This window comes from Rattus norvegicus, chromosome 14 (assembly GCF_036323735.1).
Source record: "Rattus norvegicus strain BN/NHsdMcwi chromosome 14, GRCr8, whole genome shotgun sequence".
Taxonomy (NCBI): Eukaryota; Metazoa; Chordata; class Mammalia; order Rodentia; family Muridae; genus Rattus; species Rattus norvegicus.
In genome coordinates this window covers 35,621,032-35,642,109 of record NC_086032.1, presented here as the reverse complement: position 1 = coordinate 35,642,109, position 21,078 = coordinate 35,621,032, and the positions used below count along the sequence as shown (strand labels likewise).

Here is a 21,078-nt window from a genome sequence, read left to right as displayed (position 1 = left end):
TGCAGAGTCCCACAGCAGAACATTAAGTTGAGCTGGGGACATGCTGCAGAGGATGCTGAGGAAGGATTGGAGGAACCAGAGGGGGGTCAGAGATACATCAGGAGAACTCAGCCCACAGAATGAACTGACTGGACTCCAGCGGGCTCACAGGTCTGGGAGTCTGCATTGGTCAAACCTAGGGCCTCTGTGCTGTTATGGCAGAGTAGCTTGGTGTTCTTTCAGGAATCCAACAATGGGAGTGGGAGGCTGTGTCTGACCCTTTTCCTCCTGCTGGGTTGCCTTGGCCAGCCTCATGTGATGGTATGTGCCTGGTCTGTGGTGGCTTGTTTCCCAAATAATAACAAGTGTTTGATTGATGTGTCTGGGAGGCCTGCTCTTCTCTAAGGGGGCCTGGAGGAGAGGGGAAGTGACAGAGATAATGGGGGAGGGGAGGGAGAGAAAACTGCAGTTGGGATGTAATGTATGAGAGAAGAATAAAAAGAAAGAAGTAGATGTTGAGCAAATTTCAAACCATGGCTGTGATGCAGGTAGAAATGGAGTAGATTTGGTCAAACTTAGCATAAGTGGCTCAGATGGGAAATGAGCTGAGGACGTACTCCTGGGTGTGGGGTGAGCTTGGGATACCAATACCAATGTGTGGAAGTCAGCCAACTTAAATTAGTGTCGGAGTACTGAGGACAAGCGACTGTCAGTGTACTCAGTTCCTGACATCTTAGCTTTGCCTTTATTCATGTTGCACAAGCTGCATGCACTCTGCCTGCAAACTCAACACAGTGAAAACACTGAGATTTTTGTGACTTACAGCACCATTCCTTAGTTCTTAACTATAAATTTTACATGACAACCTCTGTCAAAATATCCATATGTTGGACATGCCTCAGAGTTTTCATAGCTAAGATACAATGAAGTTCTTATGTTTAAAAATAGATATATATTTGATAAGTAAAACTTTTGCTTTAAAATAGAAATTCTGTGAATTTCTTAAAACACAACCTTTAAACTGGTTCTACTACTATGTAAAATTCTGTTCAAGAAAAAAAATCCCTTGCCTTATAAGCCCACAAACTATATTTTTGAATACCAGTCATGTAAAAATATAGTTTGTGGGGCTGGAGAGATGGCTCAGTGGTTAAAAGCACTGTCTGGAGATCTTCCTGGTTGCTGCCACCGCGGAGAGCTCGTAGGCAGCACCCCACGAGCAAATTTGAGCCTCGGGACCACAGGTAAGACCAACTTTTCTGCTGCAAGCGACCTGCTTGGTGAACTCAGGACACACAGAGGCAAAATTCCTCTAGGACCAGGCACTTCCGGCATTTAGCTCGGGGAGTCCCAAACCGGCGGATCCCTGCCTGCAGCAGCTCTCTGCTCCCAAGCCCGTGGGAGAGAGACCTCACCGCCTGGTCAGGTGGGCACTCCTGAGGCTGCAGAGGGGAAGAGACCACCAACACTGCTCACCCCTGCTCACATCCCTGGCCCAAGAGGAAACTGTATACGGCCTCTGGGTCCCCGTAAAGGAGGGCCCAGAAGCAGCAGATCCACTGCGTCTGAGACACTGCCAGAACTTGAAGGGACTGACCGGATAAACAGTTCTCTGCACCCAAATCCCGTGGGAGGGAGAGCTAAACCTTCAGAGAGGCAGACACGCCTGGGAAACCAGAAGAGACTGCACTCTGCACACACCTCTGACACCAGAGGAAAACACCAAACGCCATCTGGAACCCTGGTACATGGAGGCTCCGGGAAAGGGCGGCGCAGATCTTCCTGGTTGCTGCCGCCGCGGAGAGCTCGTAGGCAGCACCCCACGAGCAAACTTGAGCCTCAGAACCACAGGTAAGACCAACTTTTCTGCTGCAAGTGACCTGCCTGGTGAACTCAAGACACAAGCCCAACAGGAACAGCTGAAGACATGTATATAGGAAAAACTACACGGCCGAAAGCAGAACACTCTGCCCCCATAACTGGCTGAAAGAAAACAGGAAAACAGGTCTATAGCACTCCTGACACACAGGCTTATAGGACAGTCTAGCCACTGTCAGAAATAGCAGAACAAAGTAACACTAGAGATAATCTGATGGCGAGAGGCAAGCACAGGGACCCAAGCAACAGAAACCAAGACTACATGGCATCATCGGAGCCCAATTCTCCCACCAAAGCAAACACAGAATATCCAAACACACTAGAAAAGCAAGATCTAGTTTCAAAATCATATTTGATCATGATGCTGGAGGACTTCAAGAAAGATGTGAAGAACTCCCTTAGAGAACAAGTAGAAGCCTACAGAGAGGAATCGCAAAAATGCCTGAAAGAATTCCAGGAAAACATAAATAAACAAGTAGAAGCCCATAGAGAGGAGACACAAAAATCCCTGAAAGAATTCCAGGAAAACACAAACAGTGAAGAAATTAAAAATGGAATTAGAAACAATCAAGAAAGAACACATGGAAACAACCCTGGATATAGAAAACCAGAAGAAGAGACAAGGAGCTGTAGATACGAGCTTCACCAACAGAATACAAGAGATGGAAGAGAGAATCTCGGGAGCAGAAGATTCCATAGAAATCGTTGACTCAACTGTCAAAGATAATGTAAAGCGGAAAAAGCTACTAGTCCAAAACATACAGGAAATCCAGGACTCAATGAGAAGATCAACCCTAAGGATAATAGGTATAGAAGAGAGTAAAGACTCCCAGCTCAAAGGACCAGTAAATATCTTCAACAAAATCATAGAAGAAAACTTCCCTAACCTAAAAAAAAGAGATACCCATAGGCATACAAGAAGCCTACAGAACTCCAAATAGATTGGACCAGAAAAGAAACACCTCCCATGGGGTTGGGGATTTAGCTCAGTGGTAGAGCGCTTGCCTAGGAAGCGCAAGGCCCTGGGTTCGGTCCCCAGCTCCGGAAAAAAAAAAAAAAAAAGAACCAAAAAAAAAAGAAAAAAAAAGAAACACCTCCCGTCACATAATAGTCAAAACACCAAACACACAAAATAAAGAATATTAAAAGCAGTAAGGGAAAAAGGTCAAGTAACATATAAAGGCAGACCTATCAGAATCACACCAGACATTTCGCCAGAAACTATGAAGGCCAGAAGATCCTGGACTGATGTCATACAGACCCTAAGAGAACACAAATGCCAGCCCAGGTTACTGTATCCTGCAAAACTCTCAATTAACATAGATGGAGAAACCAAGATATTCCATGACAAAACCAAATTTACACTATCTTTCTACAAATCCAGCACTACAAAGGATAATAAATGGTAAAGCCCAACATAAGGAGGCAAGCTATACCCTAGAAGAAGCAAGAAACTAATCGTCTTGGGAACAAAACAAAGAGAAGAAAAGCACACAAACATAACGAATATGAATATAACAGGAAGCAATAATCACTATTCCTTAATATCTCTCAACATCAATGGCCTCAACTTCCCAATAAAAAGACATAGATTAACAAACTGGATACGCAACGAGGACCCTGCATTCTGCTGCCTACAGGAAACACACATCAGAGACAAAGACAGACACTACCTCAGAGTGAAAGGCTGGAAAACAACTTTCCAAGCAAATGGTCAGAAGAAGCAAGCTGGAGTAGCCATTCTAATATCAAATAAAATCAATTTTCAACTAAAATTCATCAAAAAAAGATAAGGAAGGACACTTCATATTCATCAAAGGAAAAATCCACCAAGATGAACTCTCAATCCTAAATATCTATGCCCCAAATACAAGGGCACCTACATACGTAAAAGAAACCTTACTAAAGCTCAAAACACACATTGCACCTCACACAATAATAGTAGGAGATTTCAACACCCCACTCTCATCAATGGTCAGATCATGGAAACAGAAATTAAACAAAGATGTAGACAGACTAAGAGAAGTCATGAGCCAAATGGACTTAACAGATATTTATAGAACATTCTATCCTAAAGCAAAAGGATATACCTTCTTCTCAGCTCCTCATGGTACTTTCTCAAAAATTGACCATTTAATTGGTCAAAAAACGGGCATCAACAGGTACAGAAAGATAGAAATAATCCCATGCGTGCTATCAGACCACCACGGCCTGAAACTGGTCTTCAATAATAATAAGGGAAGAATGCCCACATATACGTGGAAATGGAACAATGCTCTATTCAATGATAACCTGGTCAAGGAAGAAATAAAGAAAGAAATTAAAGACTTTTTAGAATTAATGAAAATGAAGGTACAACATACCCAAACTTATGGGACACAATGAAAGCTGTGCTAAGAGGAAAACTCATAGCGCTGAGTGCCTGCAGAAAGAAACAGGAAAGAGCAAATGTCAGCAGCTTGACAGCACACCTAAAATCTCTAGAACAAAAAGAAGCAAATACACCCAGGAGGAGTAGAAGGCAGGAAATAATCAAACTCAGAGCTGAAATCAACCAAGTAGAAACAAAAAGGACCATAGAAAGAAACAAAGAAACAAAAGTCGGTTCTTTGAGAAAATCAACAAGATAGATAAACCCTTAGCCAGACTAATGAGAGGACACAGAGTGTGTGTCCAAATTAACAAAATCAGAAATGAAAAGGGAGACATAACAACAGAGCCAGAGGAAATTAAAAAAATCATCAGATCTTACTATAAAAGCCTATATTCAACAAAACTTGAAAATCTGCAGGAAATGGACAATTTCCTAGACAGATACCAGGTACTGAAGTTAAATCAGGAACAGATAAACCAGTTAAACAACCCCATAACTCCTAAGGAAATAGAAGCACTCATTGAATGTCTCCCAACCAAAAAAGAGCCCAGGTCCAGACGGGTTTAGTGCAGAATTCTATCAGACCTTCATAGAAGACCTCATACCAATATTATCCAAACTATTCCACAAAATTGAAACAGATGGAGCACTACCGAATTCCTTCTATGAAGCCACAATTACTCTTATACCTAAACCACACAAAGACACAACAAAGAAAGAGAACTTCAGACCAATTTCCCTTATGAATAGCAACGCAAAAATACTCAATAAAATTCTGGCAAACCGAATCCAAGAGCACATCAAAATAATCATCCACCACGATCAAGTAGGCTTCATCCCAGGCATGCAGGGATGGTTTAATATATGGAAAACCGTCAGCGTGATCCATTATATAAACAAACTGAAAGAACAAAACCACATGATCATTTCATTAGATGCTGAGAAAGCATTTGACAAAATTCAACACCCCTTCATGATAAAAGTCCTGGAAAGAATTAGAATTCAAGGCCCATACCTAAACATAGTAAAAGCCATATACAACAAACCAGTTGCTAACATTAAACTAAATGGAGAGAAACTTGAAGCAGTCCCACTAAAATCAGGGACTAGACAAGGCTGCCCACTCTCTCCCTACTTATTCAATATAGTTCTTGAAGTTCTAGCCAGAGCAATCAGACAACAAAATGAGGTCAAGGGGAAACAGATCGGAAAAGAAGAAGTCAAAATATCACTATTTGCAGATAATATGATAGTATATTTAAGTGATCCCAAAAGTTCCACCAGAGAACTACTAAAGCTGATAAACAACTTCAGCAAAGTGGCTGGGTATAAAATTAACTCAAATAAATCAGTAGCCTTTCTCTACACAAAAGAGAAACAAACCGAGAAAGAAATTAGTGAAACGACACCCTTCATAATAGACCCAAATAATATAAAGTACCTCGGTGTGACTTTAACCAAGCAAGTAAAAGATTTGTACAATAAGAACTTCAAGACTCTGAAGAAAGAAATTGAAGAAGACCTCAGAAGATGGAAAGATCTCCCATGCTCATGGATTGGCAGGATTAATATAGTAAAAATGGCCATTTTACCAAAAGCGATCTACAGATTCAATGCAATCCCCATCAAAATACCAATCCAATTCTTCAAAGAGCTAGACAGAACAATTTGCAAATTCATCTGGAATAACAAAAAACCCAGGATAGCTAAAACTATCCTCAACAATAAAAGGACTTCAGGGGGAATCACTATCACTGAACTCAAGCAGTATTACAGAGCAATAGTAATAAAAACTGCGTGGTATTGGTATAGAGACAGACAGATAGACCAATGGAACAGAATTGAAGACCCAGAAATGAACCCACACACCTATGGGCACTTGATTTTTGACAAAGGAGCCAAAACCATCAAATGGAAAAAAGACAGGATTTTCAGCAAATGGTGCTGGTTCAACTGGAGGTCAACATGTAGAAGAATGCTGTTCGATCCATGCTTATCACCCTGTACAAAGCTTAAGTCCAAGTTGATCAAGGACCTCCACATCAAACCAGATACACTCAAACTAATAGAAGAAAAACTAGGAAAGCATCTGGAACACATGGGCACTGGAAAAAATTTCCTGAACAAAACACCAATGGCTTATGCTCTAAGATCAAGAATCGACAAATGGGATCTCATAAAACTGCAAAGCTTCTGTAAGGCAAAGGACACTGTGGTCAGGACAAAACGGCAACCAACAGATTGGGAAAAGATCTTTACCAATCCTACAACAGATAGAGGCCTTATATCCAAAATATACAAAGAACTCAAGAAGTTAGACTGCAGGGAGACAAATAACCCTATTAAAAAATGGGGTTCAGAGCTAAACAAAGAATTCACAGCTGAGGAATGCCGAATGGCTGAGAAACACCTAAAGAAATGTTCAACATCTTTAGTCATAAGGGAAATGCAAATCAAAACAACCCTGAGATTTCACCTCACACCAGTGAGAATGGCTAAGATCAAAAACTCAGATGACAGCAGATGCTAGCGAGGATGCGGATAAAGAGGAACACTCCTCCGTTGTTGGTGGGATTGCAGACTGGTACAACCATTCTGGAAATCAGTCTGGAGGTTCCTCAGAAAATTGGACATTGAACTGCCTGAGTATCCGGCTATACCTCTCTTGGGCATATACCCATAAGATGCCCTAACATATAAAAAAAGACACGTGCTCCACTATGTTCATCGCAGCCTTATTTATAATAGCCAGAAGCTGGAAAGAACCCAGATACCCTTCAACAGAGGAATGGATACAGAAAATGTGGTACATCTACACAGTGGACTATTACTCAGCTATCAAAAACAATAACTATGAAATTCATAGGCAAATGGTTGGAACTGGAAAATATCATCCTAAGTGAGGTAACCCAATCACAGAAAAACACACATGGTATGCACTCATTGATAAGTGGCTATTAGCCCAAATGCTTGAATTACCCTAGATGCCTAGAACAAATGAAACTCAAGACGGATGATCAAAATGTGAATGCTTCACTCCTTTAAAAGGAGAATAAGAATACCCGTGGCAGGGAATAGGCAAAGATTAAAACAGACACAGAAGGAACACCCATTCAGAGCCTGCCCCATATGTGGCCCACACATATACAGCCCTCCAATTAGACAAGATGGATGAAGCAAAGAAGTGCAGACCGACAGGAGCCGGATGTAGATCGCTCCTGAGAGACACAGCCAGAATACAGCAAATACAGAGGCGAATGCCAGCAGCAAACCACTGAACTGAGAATAGGACCCCCGTTGAAGGAATCAGAGAAAGAACTGGAAGAGCTTGAAGGGGCTCGAGACCCCATATGTACAACAATGCCAAGCAACCAGAGCTTCCAGGGACTAAGCCACTACCTAAAGACTATACATGGACTGACCCTGGACTCTGACCTCATAGGTAGCAATGAATATCCTAGTAAGAGCACCAGTGGAAGGGGAAGCCCTGGGTCCTGCTAAGACTGAACCCCCAGTGAACTAGATTGTTGGGGGGAGGGCAGCAATGATGGGAGAATGGGGAGGGGAACACACATAAAGAAGGGGAGGGGCGGGTTAGGGGGATGTTTGCCCGGAAACCGGGAAAGGGAATAACACTCGAAATGTATATAAGAAATACTCAAGTTAATAAAAAAAAAAAGCACTGTCTGCTCTTCCAGAGGTCCTGACTTCAATCCCCAGCAATAACATGGTGGTTCGTAACTATAATGTGATCTCTTGTAGGTGTACATTCAGATAGAACACTCACATACATAAAATAAGTACATTTTAAAATTCAGTTATGCAGGTCGTCATGTGATAAAATAATTTAGGAAATATGGAAAGGTGAATACTACTAATTTGGAAAGTGCTCAAAAGTAAATTTCTAACTGACAGTTATGTACCTGTCAATGTATTTTTTTATTATGTTTCAACTGAATTTTGTACAATTCAAATCTAAATTTATTAAAGAAAGAAAGAAAACGAAAAGAGTATAAGGCTCTCCATGTATATCAGTGTTTCTCAACCTTCCTAATGCTATGACCCTTATGCTGTGACAGTTCCTCATGTTAAGGTGACTCAAAATATAAAATTATTTTCTTGCTACTTCATAACTAATTTTGCTACTATTGAGAATTGTGAATAAGTATTTGTTTTCTGATGGTCTTAGGTGACCCCTGTGACAGGGTTCTTCTGTTCAACAGCCCCCCTCCCCAAGGGGTTGCAACCCACAGATTGAGAACCATTGATGTAGACTACAATGACAGTATTTTAATCTACACAGCAGGTATCCTAAATGCTTGTTCAGCATCAGCATTGATAATAAAACAACTAGAGAGATCTGAAGAAAGTCGGCCACCCCTACCTTGGAAAAGGGTCTGTGGCCATCACCCACTGCAACCAGCTAACTCTTAACTTAAATACAGTGCTGTGAAATACTTAAATTACTAATACTATAAAGCAAATGGACTGAAGAGTGTTGATCCATCATTGTCTGGCAGGAGGAATCAAAGATGTAGAGAGGATGGGCTCTTCAACAACAGGAAGATATTTGAAAGGCAAGAGTGGAGGCTCTGACCTTTAATCAATCCCAGCACTTGGGAGGCAGAGGAAGAGGCAGAGGCAGGTGGATCTCTGTGAAGCCAGCCAATGTTACACAGTGAAACCCTGTCAAAGCAAACAAAAAAGCAAAAACAAATTCAGAAGCCCTCATCAACTACTATTTCCTTCCCTGCCTTGTTAAGTTGGCCAGGATGATGGCAATGGAAACCCGAGTTTTGCTATCTGTAAGAGGTAACAGTGGTTGGCCTCTGACAGAAGTGTTTCGTCATCCCACAGTCCCATCTCTCTCCTGTTTGTGTGTCATCATCCCACAGGCCCATCTATTTTCTGTTTGTGTTTTGTCTTCTGCTCCGTGACTAGAACTTGCCAAATAGACTAGGGTGCCTATGCAGTGAGCCCCAAGGATTCACCTGTCCTACTTCAGTAAAATGGAAACACGGGCTCACACCACCTCCGTATGAAGAGTGTGGAAGAGCAGCTCCCCAGGGCTCCATGTACCCTAGGGAGCAGGGAGAGGCTCTGAAGTAACACACCTGCTCCTGGGAGCCTTGTTTCTGTGAGTGAGGCTCAGCTCATTGGACCTCTGTGACTTCATTTTAATAGGACAATGAGGTGTCTTGGTTAAGGTTTCTATTGCTGTGAGAAAACCCCATGACCAAAATCAACATGGGTGGGAAAGGGTTTACTTCATCCTATAATATGTAGCCCATCAATCAAGGAAGTCAGGGCAGGAACTCAAGGCAGGAACCGATACAGAGGCTGTGGAGGAGTGCCGCTTACTGTTGCCTGGCCAATTTTTTAAAAATTTAGTTCCATCAGGACTATGGGCCTGGTGTTGACTCTATCCACAGTGGACTGGGCCCTTCATATCACTCACTAAGAGAATGCCTACACAGGCTTGCCTTCAGGCCAGTCTGGTGGGGACATTTTCTTTTGAAAGTGTAATTAAATATTTTTAGTAGACCAAAGTTACTACTTTTAAGAAGTCCACATGCTTTTAAGAAATGAACAAATAGCGGATCCTGGCCCGCAGCAGCTCTCTGCTCCCAAACTCGTGGGAGAGAGACCTTACCGCCTGATCAGGTGGGCACTCCTGAGGCTGCAGAGCGGAGGAGACCACCAACACTGCCCACCCCTGCCCACATCCCTGGCCCAAGAGGCAACTGTATAAGGCCTCTGGGTTCCCGTAGGGGAGGCCCAGGAGCGGCAGGACCCCTGCGCCTGAGATACCGCCGGAACCTGAAGGAAACAGACCGGATAAACAGTTCTCTGCACCCAAATCCCGTGGGAGGGAGAGCTAAACCTTCAGAGAGGCAGACACGCCTGGGAAACCAGAAGAGACTGCACTCTGCACACATCCAGACGCCAGAGGAAAACACCAAACGTCATCTGGAACCCTTGTGCACGGAGGCTCCCGGAAAGAGCGGTGCAGATCTTCCCGGTTGCTGCCGCCGTGGAGAGGACTTAGGCAGTACCCCACGAGCAAACTTGAGCCTTGGAACCACAGGTAGGACCAACTTTTCCCCTGCAAGAAACCTGCCTGGTGAACTCAAGACACAGGCCCACAGGAACAGCTGAAGACCTGTAGAAAGGAAAAACTACACGCCCGAAAGCAGAACACTCTGTCCCCATAACTGGCTGAAAGAAAACAGGAAAACAGGTCTACAGCACTCCTGACACACAGGCTTATAGGACAGTCTAGCCACGGTCAGAAATAGCAGAACAAAGCAACACTAGAGATAATCTGATGGCAAGAGGCAAGCGCAGGTACCCAAGCAACAGAAACCAAGACTACATGGCATCATCGGAGCCCAATTCTCCCACCAAAATAAACATGGAATATCCAAACACACCAGAAAAGCAAGATCTAGTTTCAAAATCGTATTTGATCATGATGCTTGAGGACTTCAAGAAAGACGTGGAGAACTCCCTTAGAGAACAAGTAGAAGCCTACAGAGAGGAATCGCAAAAATGGCTGAAAGAATTCCAGGAAAACATAAATAAACAAGTAGAAGCCCATAGAGAGGAGACACAAAAATCCCTGAAAGAATTCCAGGAAAACACAATCAAACAGTTGAAGGAATTAAAAATGGAAATAGAAGCAATCAAGAAAGAACACATGGAAACAACCCTGGACATAGAAAATCAAAAGAAGGGGCTGGGGATTTAGCTCAGTGGTAGAGCGCTTACCTAGGAAGCGCAACGCCCTGGGTTCAGTCCCCAGCTCCGAAAAAAGAACCAAAAAAAAAAAAAAAAAAAAAAGAAAATCAAAAGAAAAGACAAGGAGCTGTAGATACAAGCTTCACCAACAGAATACAAGAGTTGGAAGAGAGAATCTCGGGAGCAGAAGATTCCATAGAAATCATTGACTCAACTGTCAAAGATAATGTAAAGCAGAAAAAGCTACTGGTCCAAAACATACAGGAAATCCAGGACTCAATGAGAAGATCAAACCTAAGGATAATAGGTATAGAAGAGAGTGAAGACTCCCAGCTCAAAGGACCAGTAAATATCTTCAACAAAATCATAGAAGAAAACTTCCCTAACCTAAAAAAAGAGATACCCATAGGCATACAAGAAGCCTACAGAACTCCAAATAGATTGGACCAGAAAAGAAACACCTCCCGTCACATAATAGTCAAAACACCAAACGCACAAAATAAAGAAAGAATATTAAAAGCAGTAAGGGAAAAAGGTCAAGTAACATATAAAGGCAGACCTATCAGAATCACACCAGACTTTTCGCCAGAAACTATGAAGGCCAGAAGATCCTGGACAGATGTCATACAGACCCTAAGAGAACACAAATGCCAGCCCAGGTTACTGTATCCTGCAAAACTCTCAATTAACATAGATGGAGAAACCAAGATATTCCATGACAAAACCAAATTTACATAATATCTTTCTACAAATCCAGCACTACAAAGGATAATAAAGGGTAAAGCCCAACATAAGGAGGCAAGCTATACCCTAGAAGAAGCAAGAAACTAATCGTCTTGGCAACAAAACAAAGAGAAGAAAAGCACACAAACATAACCTCACATCCAAATATGAATATAACAGGAAGCAATAATCACTATTCCTTAATATCTCTCAACATCAATGGCCTCAACTCCCCAATAAAAAGACATAGATTAACAAACTGGATACGCAATGAGGACCCTGCATTCTGCTGCCTACAGGAAACACACCTCAGAGACAAAGACAGACACTACCTCAGAGTGAAAGGCTGGAAAACAACTTTCCAAGCAAATGGTCAGAAGAAGCAAGCTGGAGTAGCCATTCTAATATCAAATAAAATCAATTTTCAATTAAAAGTCACCAAAAAAGATAAGGAAGGACACTTCATATTCATCAAAGGAAAAATCCACCAAGATGAACTCTCAATCCTCATCTTCGGTTGGTTTATATACAAGTGTGCAATTTCTAGGCTTGAAAGTAAAATGATGCTATCTGGTGCTAGATAGAGGAGCCTTATTTTTTATTATGGCAGCTTGCTATTTTTGTAACATGGTGATTTGGTTGAACACAATAAAGTACAGTAGTAACTGATCTCCCCTTCTTCCTGGATGAGTGAGGAGATGATTAAATGTTGATGTCAGTATCCTTGAGCATATTCAGATGAGCTTCTGCTTCTGTTGAAAAGGATGCTGTGTTTGATTGTGGTCCTAAGCTTTGAAGCACTACTTGGCATCTCCTTCCCTGGAGGTCTCACTGTTTAAACATAACAGATTTGATAGCTTGTTGGTAAGGTGAGGTCCAGCTTGTCTCCACTAGGTCATCTTCATGTGAATCCGGTGGTTATACGGTTTTGTTCTAGGGATATTTCATTTTTTTAATAACGGTTTTAGCTGACATTCATGGAGAGAATGAATCCTTAGAACTGTGCCACTAGTGAAAGGAAATCCTGTCTAGAGTATGTTTCTTTACAAAGCTGTGTCACAACATCCTTTGGGCCCTCTGCTGGAAAAGTAGAATCAAGTCTCAAATAATGCCTTTTAAATTGTATCCTCTAGTATTATAGATGTAGGACAGTACTGTATCATACCTCTGTGGATGTAAAATAGCTTGTACCTGCTTTATGACACGTAGTAGTGACCGTGCTTTATCAGAGCTGTTTTCAATGATGTTGCTCAGAATGTTTTCTTTCCAGATGATGATTGAGAAGCTAATTAAAAAAAAAAAAAATGGTGCCAGGTACCACAAGAGTAACAGAACTGTGCTGTTTTCTCGGGTTTTGTTTTTTTACTTTTTTTTTTTTTAATGGAGTGTGCTGGATGTCTCTACAGTTTTGTTCAGATGACTGCAGAACCTGGAAAAGCTGTTGCTGCTGTTGATGCATAACACACTGCTATTATTGGTCTTTTTATATAAATATAAATATATATATACAGATATATAATTTGAATTTTTTGAAACTTTAGCTGTGCTGTCAACTTTGGAAAAAAGTATCCCCGTTTACTGTGTTGAGTTGGCACTGTACAGAAATTAACAGCCATATTGGTCTAGAAATGTTGAACTTAAGTTTTTTCCATTTGTACAGGGGTAACACACTGTATTAAATATGTAAGGTCTTATCTACGTGGGTTTGATTACAAAAACTAATAAAGTATTCTCTAAATTAAAAAAAAAAAAAAGAAATGAACAAATAGGGTTGGGGATTTAGCTTGGTGCGCAAGGCCCTGGGTTCAGTCCTCAGCTCCGGGAAAAAAAAAAAAAGGGAGAAGAAATGAGCAAATAAAATATATATTCGTTACAAGTGTTTTTATTAGGATTTATTTTCTCTTGTTTTTTCTCTCTTTTTTGCTGTACTGGTGGTGGTTGTTGAGACGAGGTCTCACTGTGTAGCTCTGGCTGACCTGGAACTTATTTCATAGAACAGATTGGACCTGAACTTATAGAGATCTGTTTGCTTCTGCCTTCCAAGTGATGGAATTAGAATAAACGTGTGCCATCATGTCCTGCTGCGTTTTTTTCTGTTGACTTTTTCTTAACTTTGTCTTTCTAAGAGTAGATCCACATATATGAGACACCCCAGCCTGTTTATCCTCTGGGAGGTTTACAGGTACTTTGAAAAATCAATGAAAAGTTCCCTAGCCAAGGAATAATATTGTATCAGTGTCCTGTAGGCCTCCATTTTAAGCCTTGGAGTGGTGTGCGGGAGTGGGAATAAGAGACTGGGTGATAGGCAGTGGGTGTGTCTCTCTGGTCTTGGAAAAGGTGCTCTGTTAACTCTATCTGCTCATGGAGGAAGGATCAGTCACTCCCCATAGGAAAGCAAGGAAAGGCAGTTGGCTTCTAAGCGGAGGAGGGCTAGTGACACTGAGACAGGCAGGAAATGGAGAGACCCTGTTCTTGGGATACATAGTGCCATTCTAGAAACAGAAAGATGTGGGTGTAGATTAGTAGTGAGCAGGGTGCTCATACTTTCATTCAATTGGGCTTTAATTACCGGTTTAGTTCATTTAGCTTATAGTAGCTGCGTATTTGAATGTAACTAAACACCTTTCAACTTTTTAAAATATTTTAAAAGTAAAATATTATTTATAATACCATAAAGTGTACCCATTCTTATGTAGCTTATCTACCATAAAATTCTGAGAATTAATTGTACAGTTCAGTGAATTTAGCGTACTTAGAACCATGAAACCATTGCCAGGACTGAGTACCACCTAAAGGAAAGGAACCCAGCACCCACTTTTTCTTTCTTTTTTTTTTTCCGGTTCTTTTTTTTTCCGGAGCTGGGGACCGAACCCAGGGCCTTGCGCTTCCTAGGCAAGTGCTCTACCACTGAGTTAAATCCCCAACCCCCCAGCACCCACTTTTAACCCTGACACGCACTGCCCTTTGTCTTTCCTTAGGCACCTTCTGTTGATGGGAATGGGATAGTACAACATGTCAGCATGATGGATGTGTTTGACTTCTTTTACTGAGAATGTTTTTCTATAGAATAAAAAACCCCTCCTGTTTGTGTTCCTTGAATTTTTTTTTATCATGAGTTTTATAGCCAACAACAGACAAATTATATTACCAAGATCAGATTGTCATGTGAGATGTGTGGGTAAGTTATATGAAACCAGTAAAGTTACCTATTAGAAGTGGTGAAATAGAGCTGGAGAGGGTAGTTATGGGCACTTGTTGCTCCTGCTGAGAATGCACATTTGACTCCCAGAACCCCCATGACATCTCATAACTGTCTGTATCTGATCCCTTTTCTGGCCTCTGAGAACACCAGACATGCATATACATACCTGCAGGCTGTGGTGGTTTGAGTATACTGGGTCCAGGGAGTGGCACTATTAGAAATGCCTTGTTCAAGTAGGTGTGGTCTCTTGGGAGGAAATGTGTCATTGTGGGGTGGGCAGTGAGAAATACGTGGGATCCAGTCTTCTAGTGACCTTCAGATGAAGGTGTAGAACGCTCAGCTCCTGTAACATGCCTGCCTGGGCACTACCCTTCCTTGATGATAATGGACTGAACCTCTGAACCTGTAAGCTACCCTCAATTAAATCTCCTTATAAGAGTTACCTTGGTCATGGTGTCTTTTCACAGCAGTAAAACCCTGATCAATATACAGGCAAATACTCATACCTTGCCTAAAAAAAGTGTGGAATGTCATTTAAAAAAAAAAAAAGTTGGGGCTGGGGATTTAGCTCAGTGGTAGAGCGCTTACCTAGGAAGCGCAAGGCCCTGGGTTCGGTCCCCAGCTCCGAAAAAAAGAACCAAAAAAAAAAAAAAAAAAAAAAAAAAAGGTTGCGTAAATGATATTCATATACAGAGGTTGAACTAACAGAATCAATATGCATTAGTCATCATAATTTTTAAAGCAGAGGTGCCAGTATGGAGATTGTTACAGACACTTGCAGTATTTAAGTTGGAAAGAAAATGAACCCACAACTTTATAAGAGTTATTTACCCTATACAGTCTTCATTTGTCGAAGCTAAATGGTAGTGCCAGATAGAAACTACAGATAGAGAGAAAGAGAGAAGGAATGAAAATTTTATGTTGCTCTTGGAAGTAGTTTGTTTAATTGTAAAAAAAAAAAAAAGTCCTATTGTAGAAAAATGTTTGACTATTTTACCAGAACGCCACTTTATACTGTTGGCTTAATTTGCTTAAAGTAAAAGGTGAGAGTGGTGGCTTCTGGCACAGTCAGTCTGAGTTAACCAAGTATCCACGTGAGATGGTTATTAGCCACCAGCACACCTGACTAATCCGAGGAGGAACTCCAGTGTAGAAATTCAAGTGTATCTCCCACCTCTTCTCACCTTTGCCTTCCTGGTGGCCTCTTCAGGAGCTTCTCAGCAGCTGTGCCTTCCCTTTGGAACCCAAAGTAGTCTCTGTGTGCTTTGATTTGAATGCTGGTCTTCTCAGACATACCAAACCTCAAACCTTTGGGTTCAGTTTGTGGTTGAGATTTGGGGCTTATCATTTTCTTGCACAGTGAGTAGTTATGGCTAAGCGTACCCATCATTTACTGTCGTCTCCTTAAACTGACACAGGAAGACCCTACTTAATATTCCTGTGCTCAGTAACGAATGTGCCCTTTGTGTTTGTTTTCTTCTAGGTTGTACTCATCACCAAAGAAAAAACTCACACCAATGCAGAAATCTGTTAGTCCATTAGTTTGGTGCAGGCAAGTTTTGGATTATCCAAGTCCTGATGTGGAGTGTGCTAAAAAGTCCCTTATCCACAAACTTGATCAAACTATGTCAGGTATGTCTATAGCTTTAATTGTGAACTCATTCATTGTTTTTGGCTTGAAAGCATATAAGTTGAATGTGCATATTTAAGTGGGCAGTTCTTGCTTGTTAGCCTTTCTGAATCTCACTGTATTTCATCATGAAGGCTACATTCATGTGATAACAGTTTTTTAAAATCCTAGTCTCTCTTTAGTGGATTATACCTGAGATTATGAGTTTTAATTTTACTAATAATGACCTAAAACTTCCTAAAATGAAAAATGTTTGTCTCATGTCATCAAAACTTATCCTACACACCATACTTTGGTAAGTGAATGTGCTGGAGACACACATGAGGAGCCCAGAGCTACCAGGGCCTGACTGAAGAAGCTGCCTGTCCCTGTCTTCATGCTGTGGGCTCCATGAGCAGGGCTCGGGCTCCTCGCAGAGTGAGGGGACGGTAACGGATGTAAGAGTGTAGCTGGGCTTCCGGCTCGCAGACGATGCCTCTCTACTCACTTTTCCTCCTTCTCAGAGCTTGCTTTCTTTTCTGTTTTTGTAGTTGACATTTTAAATTGCTTTAATGCTGTTTTGTTAGAGTGTTCACGAAGCTTACAGGACGTGTTCATGGTTGTTTGTGCCACTTAGTGTGCCACGGCGGTGTGGGAAGAGATACGGGAGCGCACCGTCTCTCCTGCATCTCTGTCTTTAAAATCACTGTTCATGAGATTATGAAGCACGAGTAATTCTGAATAGGCTTTTTATGTATGTGTATCTATGTAGTGGTGTTCATGAGAGTTTATGCACATACCTGTGTTGGTACAAGTACATGTATGTATGTTATGTGTGTATGTGCATGTGGAAGCCAAAGGTTGACATTGGGTGTTTGCTTCGATAGCATTTCTATTGCTGTGGTAAAATACTATGAGCAAAAGCAACTTGGGGAGGAGGGTGTTTATTTCAGTTTATAGTCAATCCATCCATCACTGAGGGAAGACAGGGCAGTAACCTGGAGGCAGGAGTGGATACAAAGGCCATGAAGGAATACTGGGTGCTGGCTTGCTCAGCCTTCTTTCTTACAGTACCTAGGAGAATCAGCCTAGGGGTAGCATCCTCCACAGTGAGCTAGTGCTGCCTTCTGCATCAATCATCAATCAAGATAATCTGATTTTTTGGTGGGGCAATTACTCAGTAGAGATTTTCTAATTCCAAATGACTCTAGCCTGTGTCTAGTTGACTAGCAAGTACATGTATCTTTCTCTGTTGCTTCCGACCTTGTATTTTTGAGATGGTTTTCTCACTGAAACTCGGAACTCACTGATACAGCTAGATTGGCTGACAATGGAGCTCTGTGGTGGTTTGAATATGCTTGGCCCTGGGAGTGGTATTATGAGGAGGTGTGGCCTTGTTGGAGGAAATATGTCACTGTGTAGGTGGGCTTTGAAGGGTCTTAGTGCTCAAGTTCTGCCCAGTGTGGAAGAGAGCCTCTTGCTGGCTGCCTTTGGATCAAGATGTAGAACTCTCAGCTCCTTTTCCAGCACCATGTCTGCCTGCACTCTGCCATGCTTCCTGCCTTGATGATAATGGACTGAACCTCTGAAACTGTAAGCCAGCCTCAATTAAATGTTGTCTCTTGTAAGAGTTGCCTTAGTCATGGTGTCTCTTCACAGCAATAAAACCCAAGCTAGGACAGAAGTTGTTACTAGAAGTAGGGTATTGCTGTGATAAGCCTGACCATGCTTTTGTTTGGAGGAATGTGGATTTGGGGATTTTGAAAGCAATAGAATGCTTTAAGTAGAGCTTAATGGGCCATATTAGTAGAGGCATGGAAGACAGTGTAAATGAGGGTGTTTTGAACTGTGGGGCTCAAAGAAGTTTCAGCGGAAAAGAATTTTAGTATGTGGCCTACAGACTGTTCTTGTGATATTTTGGTGAAGAATGTAGGTAGCTCCTTTTTTGCCCTTGTCGGAAGAGTCTGCCTGAGGCTGAAGTGAAGAGATTTAGATTAATTGCATTGACAAAGGAGTCTCCAAAAAGCCTAGTTTAGACTCTGCCCTCTGACTCACTGTTATGAAGAGTGTTTTCTGATCAGGAGTAGCAACTTGAGAAAGAAAAAATACAAAAGCTGTAGTTCAAAGAGTGAAGGGGGCACCAGGAAGTGAAATGGAGCTAAATTCTGTATTCAGTGATATTAAATGGACTTAAAGGAATGGTGACCTTGGGGCAAGAACTCACCCAGCTAAACTTACTGTTTATTTGTTTGCAGTTGAACAAAGAATAGATATTTCATGTTAGGTGTTATTATGGCCTGGTTATTGTTTTTATTTGGACATAAAGAGATATGATTGTGCGTTAGAGTGACAAGGGATGGATTGTGATGGCTATTCTTGGTTGTCAACTTGATTATATCTGGAATGAACTACAATCTGAAATGGAGGGCACCCCTATGATCCCTATCTTGAGGCCGGAAGCCATAGGCTTTTGATCCTGATCTTGATGTGGGATGGCATACTTTTAATACAAATCTTGAGGCATACTGACCATGAAAAACTTAGTTCCAGGCATGGTGGTACATGTCTTTGATCTCAGTAGACCGAGACAAGTAGATCTCTGTGTACAGGGCCAGCCTGGTACAGAGCAAGTTTTAGGTAAAGAAAAGCTTAGGTTCAGGTGTGGCAGTATACATTGTTAATCCTAGAACTCAGGAGACAGAGGCATGCAGATCTCTGAGTTCAGTTCCAGAATGGCTAAGCTTAGGCAGTGAAGGAAACCATTGGAAAACAGAAAGCTGGTGATAATGTAATCAAACAAATGGACATGTCCCATCCCCACCAAGCAGCAGAACTTGGCAGCTTTGGCCATATGGCTCCGACATAGGGTCAAGAGTAGAAAGAGTTACTGGGACAATTGATGGTGATTAGCTGAACTAAAAAATTAATGGTGATTGAAGAAGAGACTAGTACTATTGAGGTGAAATCCTCTGGGAAGTCTGTTCTGAGAGCATAAAGAGATAACCAAGCATGTACCTCAGGCTGTATCTGGACGTGATAATGTGTAAGAGTCACCCAGGTGGTACTGGTTTTGAAGGCCATGGAGAACAGCTGAGGCTTGGCACCATGAGAGGCCAGGAAAGGCCATTGGTGAAGGTGCAGCCTCAGTTGGCAATTGGTGGCCCAGGACAGAAGGGGTCATGCAAAGAAGTTGAGGCTTGGCAACATAAAGAAAGCCTATGAGCCTATTGGTGAAGCCTGTTGGTTGCAGGGGAAGACATCTTGGAGCTGCCAGTACAATAGGATGACCAACAAGAACAGCAGCAGCAGTGGAACCCAGTCAACTAGAGCCTAGAGTGTTACAGAGGGCAGAGCTGGAGAAGTGACCCAAGCCCTTGGAGGAGCCCAAAAGATCATGTGTAGATCCCAGATATTGGAACAAGAAGCTGTAAAGTTGGCATTGCCTTGGAGACCCAAAGATGTTAGAGATGCCAGAGATAAAGGATACCGACCGAGGGAAGTTGCTAACAGGGAGCGGAACCAGCCCAAGAGAAAGAGGTGCATTGTGGTCATCAGTGCTGAGAGGAGCTGGACATCAGACATGGGAAGAGTTTGCCCAGCTGGTTTTTGGTCTTGCTTTGGTTCAGTATTTCTTCACTATGACATCTGGAATGGCACTATATATCCTATGCCGTGATATATTGGTAGTAGGTGATCTGCTTTTTTGATTTTGATTTTATATAGGATTACAGTTAAGAGACTGTGTAAATCTCAGAAGAGACTTTGAACTTTAAGGTTGTCGAGACTGTGATAGACTCTGGGACTTTTGAAGTTGGATTAGCTGTATTTTGCATATGTTATAGCCCCATAGACCCCTTTGTTTGAAAAAGCTTATTCCTCCTGCTCCAGCATTGCATTTGCAAATGTGTGCTGCTGCACTTAGACTTTTGCATGAGTGCTGGGGAACGGAACTCAGGCCTTCGTGCCTGTAGACACTTAAAAATTTAAAAAATAATTTATGTGTATGAGTATTTCTTTTTTCTTTTTTTTTTTTTCTTTTTTTTCGGAGCTGGGTACCGAACCCAGGGCCTTGCGCTTGCTAGGCAAGCACTCTACCACTGAGCTAAATCCCCAACCAAGTATTTCTTATGTACATATGTTTGTGCATGCATGTGTAGGGCCCACAGAAGTCAGAAAAGGGTGTTAGAACCTCTGACCTAAGTTATAAATGGTTATGAGTCACCATGTGGGTACTGGGACCTGAACCTGGGCTCTCAAGAGCAGCAAGTGTTCTTAACCACTGAGCCGTCCCTGCAGCATGTAACTCACTTGCTTTTAGTCTTAACCACCGAGCCGTCCATCCCGGCAGCATGTAACTCACTTGCTTTTAGACTCTGCGTTTGCTGTACAGCTGGGTGCTTACATTTTTCTGCTTTGGGTTTATTATAAACGTGGGTTCTTTGGTTAGAGTTTAAGCTGCAAGTGAATGAGAAAGCAGAGGAAAGACTGAGTTAAGCTGGCTTGCTAGAGGTAATAGTTATGTGCAGATAACTCACAGGAAGTAATTACAGAGCTGCTGACTCTGAGTCTTTT

The 21,078-nt window shown here is 42.0% G+C and overlaps 1 protein-coding gene across 5 annotated transcripts in view; it reads left to right on the top strand.

The window, feature by feature from the left end:
- Nucleotides 1-21,078, top strand: part of Slain2 (SLAIN motif family, member 2) — a 77,685-nt gene that overhangs the window by 25,625 nt on the left and 30,982 nt on the right. For all 5 annotated transcript variants that reach the window (XM_063273083.1, XM_017599185.3, XM_006250899.5 and 2 more), the window contains one exon: nucleotides 16,381-16,529. In XM_063273083.1, the coding sequence (XP_063129153.1) occupies nucleotides 16,381-16,529 (149 nt within the window). The remainder of the gene's footprint in view (nucleotides 1-16,380; nucleotides 16,530-21,078) is intronic.